We start from the raw sequence: 14,096 nt of genomic DNA on the forward strand, positions 1-14,096 counted from the left end.
GAACATTATTATCAAAGGTCTTTGGAGTGACGTCAGTGTATGACTTTGAAATAGAAAATTTTCATGCTACAATTAATTAAGATAATTATATATTAGTATAGTATTAGCATATGGTGGAATTTTTCCTTGCCGCCTTAGAAAGATGTGTGAAGAAGTTGACAATTTTTTGAAGGAAGTTGACATTGATGACTGATATATTGTAATCTTATATATATGACTTTAATAATTATGTTTGACCGGAAATCAATGAGTTGGAGATGGAAGGAGGTGATATTTTAATTCATATTTAATTGGTTTAATATTTAGTGAAAAAAAAAATATTTTGAAAAAGATGGAAGAAAAATTTCTCTAAGATCTATTAATAATATTTTAATTGAGTAAACAGACAATTACCCTCAAAATTGTAAGTTTCGTCAATTATCCTCTAACGTTAACAAAACTTCAATTACCTCTTTGAAATTGCACAACGTTAATCAATTTACCTCCTCCGTCAAATTCTTCTGTTAGTCAACATCACGTTTTGCAAATATCCTCCCTGAAGTTTTGCACTTCAGTGCAAAATGCCCCCCGAACTTGAAAATTTATATTTTTTTCTTAGGGTTAATGGTGCTTTACCCCCTGTAATATAGGTCATTTTTTGTTTTCCCCTGTAAAATATTTTTTTGATTTACCCCCTGTAAAAGGTCATAAAAAACGACTTTATTTTTTTTATTTTACAGGGGGTAAATAAAAAAAAGTGGAAAAAACAAAAAATGACCTATATTACAGGGGTAAAGCACCATTAATCCTTTTTAATTTATAAATTTGGAATATGGATAGTCTAATCTTTAAACGGAATGGTAAAGATTGTGCCATTGCATCAAATGTGTGATTTAGTGTATGTTTTGGTTGACAGTGAAATCGCCAAAAGCTCATTGAAAGCATAACTTCTAACAAAAATGGCAATGGTTCTCGTAATTCTGCAATTCTTACCGGCAGGCTTCCCTGCAAGCTGTCCTGTTTTCCATAGACCTACAGTTTCTTCTAGAAAGAACAACAATTTTGATTAAAAAAAAAGGACAACAACAAAATAAACTAGAGTAAGTAACAGAAAAAGTAGAAACGAAATAAGAGACCCGCAACTAAAATTAACCGATGGTAATTTTGCAACAGAATTATTTCTTTTAGGCAATTATCCTCTGAAATTGTAAGTTTCGTCAATAGCCTCTTGACATTAACAAAACTTCAATTACCCTATGAAATTGTACAACGTTAATCAATTTACCCCCTCCGTCAAATCCATCAGTAATCAACATCACGTTTTGTAAATACCTCCTGAAGTTTTGCACTTATGTGCAAAATGCACCCCGAACTTGAAAATTTACACTTTTTTTTCTTATACTTACTCAAAAGATATTAAAGCCAAACAATTAACATAGTGGTTGATATCTTTGTAAAAAAATGTATAATTATAATATTTTTCAGCTTAGCTACATATTTAAATTGATATGCTCTGTTTTATAAATAGATTAGATGACATTTTTTTTAATCAATGATTATATGACATTGTTTCTAATGGTTTTAGTTTGCAATACTTATCTGATTATGGAAATTATATCAAGTGACAATATACACTAGGCTAAACTAGACTTTTCGCCCCTTATGTTTCAAAATGTTGCAATTTTGACCCCCTATTAAAAAAAATGGCAAAAGTGATCCCCTATGTTTATGGAAATATGCTTTTTGACCCCTTATCTTTACAAAAAGTTGCGATTATGGCCCTTTTTTTTAAACATGTGGCGTCTTCTCAGCAATTTTTGGATGAAAGGGGCCAAAATTGTCATTTTTTTTAATAGGGGGTCAAAATTGCAACATTTTAAAACATAGGGGGCGAAAAGTCTAGTTTAGCCTATACACTATTATCATTCATTACCATGTGGCTTCAACCACTATTTTGAAATCAGAGAGGATATGAAAGAATTAAATGAATATTGTTGGGTTTTGGGAGTTTTCTTGTGTCTCATTGTTGTTGTTTATGGATAGCTAAACAATTTATGTATGTTTATCTTCTTGTTTCATTCTTGCACGTCTTGTGCTTGGATGTGGTTTTAATAGTATAAGTATATTTTGCCTTTGCAATAAAAAAGAAGTACTAGGTAAGTTTATGTGAAGGGAGTGAAGTTGAGCCTATTAAGTAGATATGACAATATTGAAGCATATGAATGAAATATAAAAGCATAGGTGCAGAAGAAACAACTATTCAGTTTCAAACATAATCTAAAGGGACAATCAAATAGTCCATATAATATAGATGAAGAATAGTATCAAGTGGAGATTCTAAAAGATTTTCATTAAGGCTAACCGTTAATTGTTTGCCTTTAATATCTTTTGAGTCAAGTATAAGAAAAAAGGGTTAATGGTGCTTTACCCTCTGTAATATAGGTCATTTTTTGTTTTCCCCCCTGTAAAATATTTTTTTTGATTTACCTCCTGTAAAATATTTTTTTTTGGAATACCCCCCTAATAGGTCATAAAAAAACGACTTTATTTTTTATTTTTAGAATTTTTTCGTTTTTTTATGACCTATTACGGGGATATTCCAAAAAAAATAAAAATTTACAGGGGATAAATCAAAAAAAATATTTTACGGCGGAAAACAAAAAATGACCTATATTACAGGGGTAAAGCACCATTAACCCAATTAAAAATACTAAAGTCAGAACTTGGATCGCTTGATTTTGATCTGATGGTCGGTGCATGAAATCTAAAGTTATTAGATCTGATGAATGAAATATTTATGTTGAGAAATCAAGGATCTGCCAACGCTTATGTAAGAATCTGAAGATCATGAAGGAGAAATGTCAACCATTCGAGTTCACCTGTTGTGGAGGAAACCACCCTATATTCTGCTTCAGAGGATGAACATATACTTGTTTCTTTGATTTCTAGGAAATTAATGATGATCCAAGGATAATACAGTGGCTGTCATAGATTTTCTAGTTTCCGAACAAGTAGCCCAATCAGAGTCGCTAAACGCATGCTGGTGGGAATAACAAACCCAGTGCTTGTGCATTTTTCAAGTATTTGATAATCCTTATTGCTGCCAAATAGTGATCTTCAGTTGGTGATTTCATGAATTAACTGAGGTATTACATAGAAAAGGAGATATTTGGCCGTTGGTCAAATAGATCAAACGAACAACGATTCTTCTGTACGATGTAGGATCATGAGGTGCGACCATTTAATTTTATAGTTGTTTACAGTCTTCAACCATAGGCGTGCTGGCTGGTTTGTCGCAAACTCGTGTCTGATAGAATATCAAGGGTGTATTTCCTTTGACATACATTGATGCCTTCCTTAGAGCGTGAAATCTCCAATCGAAGAAAAAACTTCAAGTTTCCAAGGTCTTTGAAATGAAAAGATGAATGCAAAATTTCTTTACTAAATCTATCTCAGATTCAGAATTACCTGCAAGTATACTATCATCAACGTAGACTAACACAATGATAAAAAGAAATATGTTTCTTACTTATTAAAAATGAACATGGTCGTCCTTATGAAATAGGGGCTCAACTCTCTATTTAAAATAAGCCCCCAATAAAATAAAAACGCAATTTTTTTTTGTGTAATTATGCTTTATTAAAAAAATAGAATAAGAGCTTCTAAACATGAAACGAAATACAAAAAATTAAGTGAAAGAGTGGTAGAATTTACTAACGGCGTCGTTTGGATTTGTCATTTATCCGTTGTGGGAAAAGGAAAAACGAATGGTTTATGTGAAAAAGAAATCATTGTTGTGATACTTTCAATGAAATAGTATTTCAAATTGACTGATTAAGTGATTATACAAATTGGGGGTGGTTTGATAGTAGCAGATTTATGTTCAGATAAGAGAACTAAAGTCTAGAAAAACCTCAAACGTGTAAAAAAGTACCATATATATTTTTTATTTAAGTGGAGTGGGTATCAGAGTTAATTTTTTTTAGGCCCATAGCTTGGGTGCGGTTATGGTGCATAAGGAAATCCTTATGCACTCTGCATAAATCCAGAAATGGTTTTGGCATAATTTTATACAAAATATACTATGATATATGCAGGGTGCTGAAAACCATTAAGTACATCTAATGATTTTGGAATACAACTCATAGAAACCATTTCTGGATTTATGCAGGGTGCATAAGAATTTCCTTATGCACCATAACCGTAGCCGTTAGAATGATAAAAATCAAAGTGAAGTAAAGCATTTGAAAGTTTTGAGAACCATTTCCTACTAGCTTGTATTAATCCATAACGGGATTTATTTTTAAAAAAATTGAACCAATTCAAACCGATTGGTTTGAAATTTTGTAACAGCCCAAATTTTCTAAACGAGAGTGCATTTTTTTTTTCTTTTTAAACAACTCAAAACCATGTGTTAAATGATTTCACGTTCGTCATCATTAATTTAAAATAAGAGTAAATAATCATTTCAAAGCATTTTTTACAATAACAATCTAAATCAAATGCCACATTTTATAAAACAATTTTAGATAATGAGTTTTCAATTTCAAAACATGCCCAAAGTAAAACAAAAAATAGTCATGAATATTTATTTCTCATGGTAGTATTATTTACACCTATGCCCACCAAATGTAGGGCAAATAGACATAGATTCTACAAGTAAAAAACTAAACTGGTCCTTAACTATGAACTTAACTATGAACTACGATGTACAAGACCCACCAAATGGCATCAAGCCTGGCTGCCAATCTACTATACACCTTCAAATGTCTTTGCCATTCCCACAAAGCAAATTCCCTATTTTGATGTGGGGCAAAGCCCAATCCATAGATTAAAGTAAAGGGTCACGATCTAAAAATAACATAATTACAAAAATACAACATGTATGGCATACAATCATGGTAAATGACATCAAAATAAACATTAAACAAACAAAGTACAATGATGCACTATTAGCCTAATAGATGCAAACTCCACAGACGATCGTAGGCAAAACTGACTAAGAAAATCATGATTCTCATGCTGACACATCTGAGGCAAACCCCCTACAATGGTCGAGCAATCATGTGATCCCCCATTCAGACACATCTGGGGTAAACCCCCCACAATGGTCAGGCAACCAAGACTCAATAAATCTCGTATATTTAAGGTGGGTTCCTTCACGAAAGCCCACTCCCCGTGCATCTCAACTGACTAACACGTACTATGAAATGCATGAGCATATATTGTCCACTCAATATGTGCAAATGCAACTCTTACATATCACTCAACATATGTAGTAATAATAACATGCCGCAACTGAAAATTCACATATTTTAACATGCCTCAATCGGTAGTTCACATATTTTTCGCAATTCATATGAAACAACATTTCACAAATCAACAAACATTTCATATATTTATCCACAAATCATATGAAAACAAAGCACATCAACATATCATAATCACATCGATAACTTACAAATCCTACATTGGACAAACATACACTATAGCACATAAACCATTTACGCATTTAAGTAACTATGGTGTTTTAAGATAGTATCCTTACCTGAGCAATACATTCCTTATAACGTAGAGCTTTAAAACTCGTAATTATCTACAACAGGAACGTCTCTAAGCCTTCGAGCTAAGTATCCTCAACAATCTTCATCCATGTGTCCCAAAAACACCAACTACTCCTCTAAGGTTTGTTTCCATGGTATTTTTCTTTATAAAGTTGATTGAATCAAACCAAACTACATGTTTTTTTTTTTTTTTTTTATCTTGTAGATTGGCTGAATTTTAAGCTCAAAATAGAATCAAACTGCACCGATGTACATACATAATTACTGTGTTTGTAAATAATGTGCGATAGGTGGAATCACAGTTAAAAATTGCAACGATGAAGAAAGCAACTACACATTGGAGTCTAGACAAACATAGCTTGTTCATGACATTTATGGGTCTTAGGCCAAGTTTGTGGAAAAGACCACTCTTACATAATATATCATAATTTTTTTTAAGAAAAGATGAATGTGACATGCATTATTTGTTGCGGTTGACATCCCAGCTATGCTGCCACCCCATGTCACGGTAATACAATATTTTGAAATGGAAACTTTATTGACACCCCAAAACATTGTCTGTCAAATGCACGTCATCCTATATATTGTTAATAAAAAAGAATTACAAAACAAAATAAGAAGAGAGGCCGAACCTAACCAAACAAAGTTAAGTAAAACTATATGTAGGCATACCAAACCTATCTCAAGAAAAACCAGCCCTGATAAAACTAGGACATGTAGCCAACCATTGAGAATCTACAATTGTTTTACAACACATCCTCCAAGATTGTGGTCTCCTTCGAGCATTTTGAGATGCAAAATCATTAATAATAACATTAACATAAATGTTCTTCAACAGATCCTTTTCGATTGACAAGGTTGCCTAGCCATTCAATCTCTCTTGTGACATTGATGATATCTCTTGTGACATTGATGATCTCAATGTTCTTTGATACTAATTGCATCAAGAACAACACATACAATTCTCTCAATGTAAGTTTTTTATCTTTATATAACATTAGGAGAATACGATAAGAGATATAGCTGTTATAAGGATATGTACTCTACAATACAAGGATGTGTTGTTTTTCTTTGTCTTTAAGTGATATCGTTGTTGAAAAAGCTATGAGAGAATCAATTATTTGTACTTTGAAGATCTTAATAGTTTTTGAGTTAAATAAAAGTTAGGCGGTGTAATCTTCAGTACTTGATCTAGATCATGGGTGTAGGTATTCAAATATAGCAATCAATGTAACTATTTGTCATTACCTCAAATATAGTTGTACATTTTTCTTTGTTTGGACATCCAAATTGATGTAGGAGGGTTTCTTAGTAATTTTATAGTATTTATTATTTAATCAAATCTTAGTAATTTTCTAGAACTTTCTATTTTTATTTCGTTTTATTTTATTTCGACCCACATGTTTGTTATTTCTTTCACTATATAAGCGGAACTTATGCCTAAGAGGCACACTTTTATTCATAAATAATATTCGAGACTTTTCTCTCAATTCTGGTGCATTCTGGAAACCCTTATTTTGATAGGTTTGTCGCTTGCAACCTTATTTTCACAAGTTTGTCGCTTGCAAACTTGTTCTTTTCTATCTAGGTTTAGCGCTTGCTAACCCTACGCTTCCGTAACCGCGACTCTTACCACGACATCAAAGCTTTGTCTGTTCAGATGGCGGCGTGGACAGCTAAGGTTGACAACAACAACAACGACAACAACATAAACAATCTGAACAGAGGAGGAGAACCAATTCAAGTTATCAGAGTTCGTAATAACATCCCTATTATTGTTACGTACCGAAAATCCAAATATAGCAATGAATCTGATTTGGAATACTATGAGCGTAGATATTACACAAGGTTGAAGGATGATTACTACAAATTTGAAATCTCCGATTCAATATATCGTTGTCCGTTTTGTTACAGCAAAGATTACTCCTTGTCCGACCTTTTGAGACATGCTTCCAGAATTGTACGTAACTCGTGTTCGCGTAAGATGGTTAAAGATATTGCTAGACATTCTGTTTTGATAACGTATATTCTAAGAATTCTTACGCCGTTGAAAGAGGAGATCGACGCTTCTCGGACGACTGAAGCGTTTCCGACGTTGTGGAACCGGTTGAAGATCATTCAGTCACCGAATCTGTTGTTTGTATGGAGAAGACTGATTTGTTGGATGATATGTTAGACAACGACTTTCCACTAACTACAGAACCTAATAACCTGCAAGAGATTGCAGCTCCGCCAAATATGTAAGCAAAGTATTTAGTGTTGTGACCAACAACAACTCCAATGTGAGCGACACGGTTCCAAGCAGGACGACAGCTTGTGCTCTTTGGAGAACATCTGATCCTATGTATGCCAATAATGAAGTTTGTGTAGATCTAGTTGAACAAATGGATGCAACAATAAACAGGGATGGTGCTCTGGTGAAGTGTGAGATTAATTATGTGCTTAGCAATATTGTGATAACAAGAGAGACCACATCTTTGACAAATAAGGATACTTCAGCAGCGCCTAATGTTATCGAGAAGATTTGTACAACAGATTTCTCTAATGAGAAGCTACAGTTATCCTCCAATGCATGCTCGGATATGCCAGGAACAATTATCACCGAAATTGAGAGTATGGTGGATGTCAATCCTCCGGAATCTGCTGCATTAATAATCCAGGCTTCAATTAGAGGATATTTGGTTCGGAGAGCACTTCTAAATAGTAAGAATGTAGTGAAATTGCAAGCTGTTGTTCGCGGACACTTGGTTAGAAGGCATGCTGTTGGAGCATCGCGACATGTTCAAGCTATTACTAAAATGCAAGGTCCATCTTCAGCTCCTAATTACAATTCAACAATGGGATTAGGACTCATTGTCGCGAGAATGAAAAGGGTGAAGTTTAAGGAAGATGATTGGGGTTTTACCGAGCAAATCTTCAGCCTCAATTCAAACCGAATTTTCTACCCACGATTTTATGGTTGATACCGAGCGAGAAGCAGATTTTATCTTTGAAGATCATGTCTCCAATGCTGATATTGAATTTTCCAAAGAGAGTGAAACGATTACTCGTGGTGATGAAAATAGAAGTAGGGAACCTAAACTTCATTTGTGTTGGAATGGCCTTTTAATTGAGCGCAAGGTGGTGTCAATGCCAGTGTATGGAAAGATAGAGGTTCACAATACAGAAATTGCACACGATTCTAGGCTTATTCCTCCTGATAAATTGCTTCAGAGAATGCACCATAAAGCTTCAATTTTACTCACTGATCAAGCTGTTTGCACACTTGTGGATGCATGTTTTCAAGTTGTGCAACAATCTGTGAACAGAGGAGATTTACTACAAAGAAGTTCAAGGTACACGATGCTTGAGCTTATTCAAGCAGTATTTGCTAGGTTACCTGAAATCGAAGCTAATAGGGATGGACAAAATCTTGGTCAGTTTAAAGGACTTGTTGCATCAGATAAGAACATAGTTTCTCTACTAAGATTTCAGATGTCACAGGACGGTCGCCACCACTTAATTTAAAGTTGTTGCCTGAGTTATCCGAAAAGCTGCACAATCTTCTTGTTAAGCCATGTTTCACGATTATGATGGCATTTCCAGAGCTTTTGTCAACGATTCCAATTAAAGGCTTCTCAACTAAAAATCTAAGTTGCGCTTACTGTCATAGCAGGAAGCCGAGCTGTTCTACTGCAAGTGAAAGATGGGTTCTTCATTCAACAGTAGAATATGCAGACGGAGAAATATGTTTGGAAAAGTTGTCGATCAAAGAACTTTATGAACTGTTTAAGGATGATGATAAATCAATAATCTCGGAATTGAAGACCTTAGCTAAGTTAAAGTAAAGCAATGTTGGTTCAAAAAACAATTCAATTTCGACCCTTCACCGGATGGAACAATTGTTGCAGCAGAAGGACATTCTATTGATACTATAAAACTTGGAAACATAATATTATTTGGTAACAGAAAGTGGATGAAAATTGACAATGATAATGTTTTCAGAAACTTATGTGAGAGAAATGATTATGACCAAACAATGCTAGCGTCTATGCTAATTCAAACACCATATTCCATAAATCATTTATTCCATGAGGAGAATGTTAATATTTCTTTTGGAAGCATGCTATTACATGGTCTTACTTTGGGTAAAATGATGGATCTAGAAAGTATCCGGCATGCTACCACATTTTTTCAATGGGAACCAGGAGGGTGGTGGTCTTTTGTTCATTGGAGGAGTCAACATGCATGGGAAGCTCTTTATCAAAATGAAAACTCCGGGTCGAGTTCTTCAGAGGTGGAGGAGACTAATGTAGAAGGGTTTCTTAGTAATTTTATAGTATTTATTATTTAACCAAATCTTAGTAATTTTCTAGAACTTTCTATTTTTATTTCGTTTTATTTTATTTCGGCTCACAGGTTTGTTATTTCTTTCGCTATATAAGCGGAACTTATGTAGCCTAAGAGGCACACTTTTATTCATTAATAATATTCGAGACTTTTCTCTCAATTTAGGTGGATTTCGGAAACCCTTATTTTGATAGGTTTGTCGCTTGCAACCCTATTTTCACAAGTTTGTCGCTTGTAAACTTGTTATTTTCTATCTAGCTTTAGCAAACTTGTTATTTTCTATCTAGCTTAGCGCTTGCCCTAACCCTACGTTTCTGTACTGCGTCACAAACGATTGTATTAAGACCAAAGAATGACATTATTCTTTAATTTGTCTTGTACTATCTTGATTGCTCATACACATGGTTTGTTGACAAATTTTTTATTTTTGTTAGTCCTGTTCTTATGAAAACATAAATATCGAGGTATTTTTCAAATTTCTAACCGGCTTGGCCTTCGGGTACGAGCCAGAACACTTAACCCTCAGTTTGAGTCTAGATTTGTAATGGAATCGAAATTGTCAGGTGTTGTAAATAAAAGCTTAAATATGTCATTAGTCCTGCACTTTGTAATGATCTTGCAAATATTCCTTCTGTTTAAGTTTTTGTTAAAAAAATCAAAACTAATGGTGTATCATATGGATCAATTATTACATGCAACATGGCACACTAAAAGACAATAAATTTCAGAATTAAAATATTCCAACTTTTTATTATAATTTTATTTATTATTTTTTTGACATAAAAATATCATTAGTCTATGCACTTTTTGATATTGGTCTCTACACTTTAGTAGTCTCTGGACCATTTTTTTTTAAAAATCTTCCAATGATATTATTATGTTTTATTTTTTTAAAGAAAAAAAAATCCTTTTTAAAGAAGGTTTAGGGAAAAATAAAACTATGTTCACGAGCACTATTGGACAAATTATTAAAATTGATGAAATAAGGAAATTAAAATTAAATTTATATTCTTTCCAAAAAAATTAAATTTTCTAATCTAAAATTGTAAAATTAATTATAAAATATTTAAATTTAATTATAAATTTAAAGAATCCAAGTATTTACTATAATAGTATTATTCTTTCAAACCTGTTGGTTTATAATATGACATTTGAACCTATTTTATTACTGTTATTGATATCGATAAAAAATAGAGTAAGATTGTGTATAATACATCAAATGGTGGGATTCCTTCGTAGATCCTGCGTATACGGGAGCTTTAGTGCATCGTGTTGTCCTTTGTTAAGCTCACTTAGTGGGATAAGGGTTGGATGGTTGTATTGATAACGATAAAAATAAAAAATTGACAAAAATAAAAATGACGATGGATATTCTTTTACCTCGCTTTCAACCCATTTTTATGGATATTTTTTGAAAGTGTAGGTAATGTTATCTTGAGAGGATAACACAATCTATATGTTCAAATTTAACACCAAATTATGAAGATATCAATGATTCAAAGCAAGTTATTTAAAAGTATACCAAAATGTAATAAAATGCAATGAATAATGACATATTTAAGCTTAAAAAAAAACTAGAAATATACATTTTTCAATCACTATTATAAACAAAAATCAACCTTTTTATATTTATTTATTAAATGTCATATGTGGTATATAATAAAGACCATATACATCGTTAAATAAATAAATCTACAATACAAATTTTTGTTTATAGTAGTGATCGGTCGTGGACTCCCCAGCAGAATCTAAGGCCGCTTTAGAACATTTTTGAATTAGTTGAAATGTAAGCGTGACGCCACCTTATCATCATTAATGATCTTCGCGGTAGTAATAGACGGTGTCGGTCTCTACCATATATTATTGGGTATTATATATTTGATCCTAACAAATTTGAAAGTCAAAGCCACCTTATTAGTACTATATGGTATAATTCAAATATAAATATGGCTTGCTCTCTCCTCTATTTTGCATTCCACAATTCAAGTGTTCGTTATAAATTAAGCATAGAAAGAAACTCATAGATACTTATACAAGATCATCAATGGCTGTCAAAGTTTATATTGTGTATGTAATTTTATATCTTTTCTGTCAACATTATTTTCTTTTCTTCATCTTTATTTATCATTATCGATCGACATATTATTTTATTTTCTGCATTTTAATAATTTTTTATCAGCTTAATTGAAATAATTCACTAAATGAACATTTCCAAAGACAGTTTGTTACCATATTATTGTAGAGAAAATCAATTTTTTAAAACCAAAATATTATTTTTTAACAATTATTATCTTAAATATTGTGGTAAATGAGAGACAGAAGAATTAAAAATACTATCATTATAATAGACAAACACAAATTTTATGCTTCCTATGCAAGTCTCTTAAAAATGTCAAAATTATTATGGCAGGTACTATTCAATGTATGGACATGTAGAAAGACTAGCAGAAGAAATAAAGAAAGGGGCAGAGTCTGTTGAAGGTGTTGAAGCCAAACTATGGCAGGCATGTATATTTATGTTTCATGTATCGTAGTTCTTAATAATATAAATTCAATTAAATGTTGCAAACACTCTGCATTAGTTCTTGTTATTTTGATTTCGAAGTATCTATCGGCGATTCTCACACACATTAATGATATGGAGAAGTATTGTGGATTAAACGTCCACCCAACACATCAAATGTTCCCAGAATCTTTTACCATTTCGACGGCAAAAGGGGAGTTAGGTTGTTAAAATTTTCTCTGTTGATCATATATATGAGCAGGTACCAGAAATATTGCCAGAAGAGGTACTTGGTAAGATGAGAGCACCACCCAAGAGTGATGTACCAATCATTACCCCGAATGAACTAACCGAAGGTGATGGTTTTGTCTTTGGATTTCCAACAAGATTTGGAATGATGGCTGCTCAGTTTAAAGCCTTTCTAGATGCAACTGGTGGACTATGGAAAACACAACAGCTTGCCGGTAAGCCTGCTGGAATCTTCTACAGCACCAGTTCCCAAGGCGGTGGCCAAGAGACTACAGCGTAAGAGCCTTTACTCGATCATATTCTCCTAGTGCATTGTTTGGAATGTTTATGAGAATTACAGAATCGCGGCTAACCACTGTAATTTTTGTTAAAAGCTATACACTTTAGAGCTTTATAAAATTATAATGTCATTGTGATTTTGGCGATTTCACTATCAACCAAAAAATATACTAAATCAGACATTCGACACATTGACACAGTCTTTACCATCCGGTCAAAAGATTAGACCGAACATGTTACAAATTTATAAATTTGATTAAATATACTAAGTCAAACTTGAAATCGTCTGATTTTGATTTGATAGTTGGTGCATGAAATCTAAATCTATTAGATCGGATAAATGAAATATTTATGTTAAGTAATTGTGGATTTAATCTATGTCAGGCTCACTGCTATAACTCAATTGGTTCATCATGGAATGCTATTTGTTCCAATTGGGTATACATTTGGTGCTGGAATGTTTGAGATGGGAGAAGTGAAAGGTGGAAGTCCATATGGTTCAGGAACATATGCTGGTGATGGATCGAGACAGCCAACTAAGCTTGAGTTGGAACAAGCATTTCACCAAGGAATGTATATTGCTACAATCACAAAGAAACTCAAGGAAGCTGCATAATGTTGTTGAATTCAATCCACATACACGTACAATTCGAAGATGCTTGAAAATCATTAGTTTAATTAGTTCTTCTTTTTTCATTTAATGTGCTTGCAAGTAACAGTTTTTTATATTTCAGAAATAAAATTTGTGGTTTTGTATTAAGTACTACTTTTCAATTACATGGTGTAATGTTTATTGAATAAAGCAAGAATGTTTGTCTTATCATTTAGGCTTAAAAAATACCTGATATGTTCTTTTCTCTCTGTCTTTTTTGAATTGGTTATTAGAGTGAATAATTCATGGTTAGATGCTAATTGTTTGTGAAACAAGATAACTAATTTGGTCTCAGATTGGTTACTTGTGATACAAGTTAGTTAAAATTTGTTAAGTTTGTTGATAATTTTTAGCTTGTTAGTTAGCTCATGTATATAAGACACAATGATCATTGTATTTGTACTCATTCCCTGATATTGAATAAACAAGTTTCAAGCTATTTTTCTTTTTTTTTTTTCTATCTTTTCTGTTACATTCAACTTCAACATTAACACATTCATCAAATTATTCCAACAAATTGGTATAATATAGCCCCGTTTGA

General features: G+C 32.7%; 1 protein-coding gene across 1 annotated transcript; it reads left to right on the forward strand.

The window, feature by feature from the left end:
* Positions 1-11,778: 11,778 nt before the first annotated feature.
* LOC25502634 (NAD(P)H dehydrogenase (quinone) FQR1) lies at positions 11,779-13,712 on the forward strand. Its single transcript, XM_013590184.3, has 4 exons — positions 11,779-11,939; positions 12,283-12,376; positions 12,638-12,900; positions 13,288-13,712. The coding sequence occupies exons 1-4, from the start codon at positions 11,917-11,919 to the stop codon at positions 13,517-13,519; spliced, it is 612 nt and encodes a 203-aa protein (XP_013445638.1). The 5' UTR covers positions 11,779-11,916; the 3' UTR covers positions 13,520-13,712.
* Positions 13,713-14,096: the final 384 nt, after the last annotated feature.

This window comes from Medicago truncatula, chromosome 8 (assembly GCF_003473485.1).
Source record: "Medicago truncatula cultivar Jemalong A17 chromosome 8, MtrunA17r5.0-ANR, whole genome shotgun sequence".
In the NCBI taxonomy this organism is placed as follows: domain Eukaryota; kingdom Viridiplantae; phylum Streptophyta; class Magnoliopsida; order Fabales; family Fabaceae; genus Medicago; species Medicago truncatula.